General features: G+C 55.2%; 1 protein-coding gene across 4 annotated transcripts in view; it reads right to left on the minus strand.

Annotated features, from left to right (window-relative positions):
• Window positions 1-543, minus strand: part of NUP93 (nucleoporin 93kDa) — a 103,337-nt gene that overhangs the window by 18,767 nt on the left and 84,027 nt on the right. For all 4 annotated transcript variants that reach the window (XM_010861908.1, XM_010861910.1, XM_010861909.1 and 1 more), the window contains one exon: window positions 67-156. In XM_010861908.1, the coding sequence (XP_010860210.1) occupies window positions 67-156 (90 nt within the window). The remainder of the gene's footprint in view (window positions 1-66; window positions 157-543) is intronic.

Raw genomic sequence — 543 nt, forward strand, 5'->3', positions numbered from 1 at the left:
CAGCAAGCTGCTAATCCCATCAGACACCCGACCCCACGTGTCTCCCTGGCCGGCTATAGGTGCTACCTTATCATCCAGCTCTGTGACGGAAGCACAGAGGTCCAGGAGGTTAGGCTGCAGGTGTCCATTTACAATCTTCTCGTTATAGATATAAATCTGAAAGAAAGAGCAGAGTAAATGGCACAAATTCCATTTTCACCTCTCCTGTTCAGAACTCCTTGAAGGAGTTCTGAAACCAACTTCTGCCCAGTGGTCAGAAGCTTTGACCAACCTTTCCTTCCTCACGGTGGCTGAACTATCCACACTGCCTGGAGGGCAAGGCCTCTGGCTAGCTGCTCAGTCCTGTGTCCGAGTCTTGCGCAACAGCATGAACACACACCAGAGCTAACTGCTCCCCCAGCCCTCCTAACCTGGGGAGCGGGAGCAGGGTGGCCCTGGGGGAGGAGCACCACGTGCAGTTCTGTGCTGCTCTGCCCCAGCAGACCCTCGGGCCCAGAGAGCAAGGACCAAAGTGGAAGACGGGACAGCGGAAGGTCTCTAGCT

Source organism: Bison bison, unplaced genomic scaffold (genome assembly GCF_000754665.1).
Source record: "Bison bison bison isolate TAMUID 2011002044 unplaced genomic scaffold, Bison_UMD1.0 scf7180017864473, whole genome shotgun sequence".
NCBI lineage: Eukaryota > Metazoa > Chordata > Mammalia > Artiodactyla > Bovidae > Bison > Bison bison.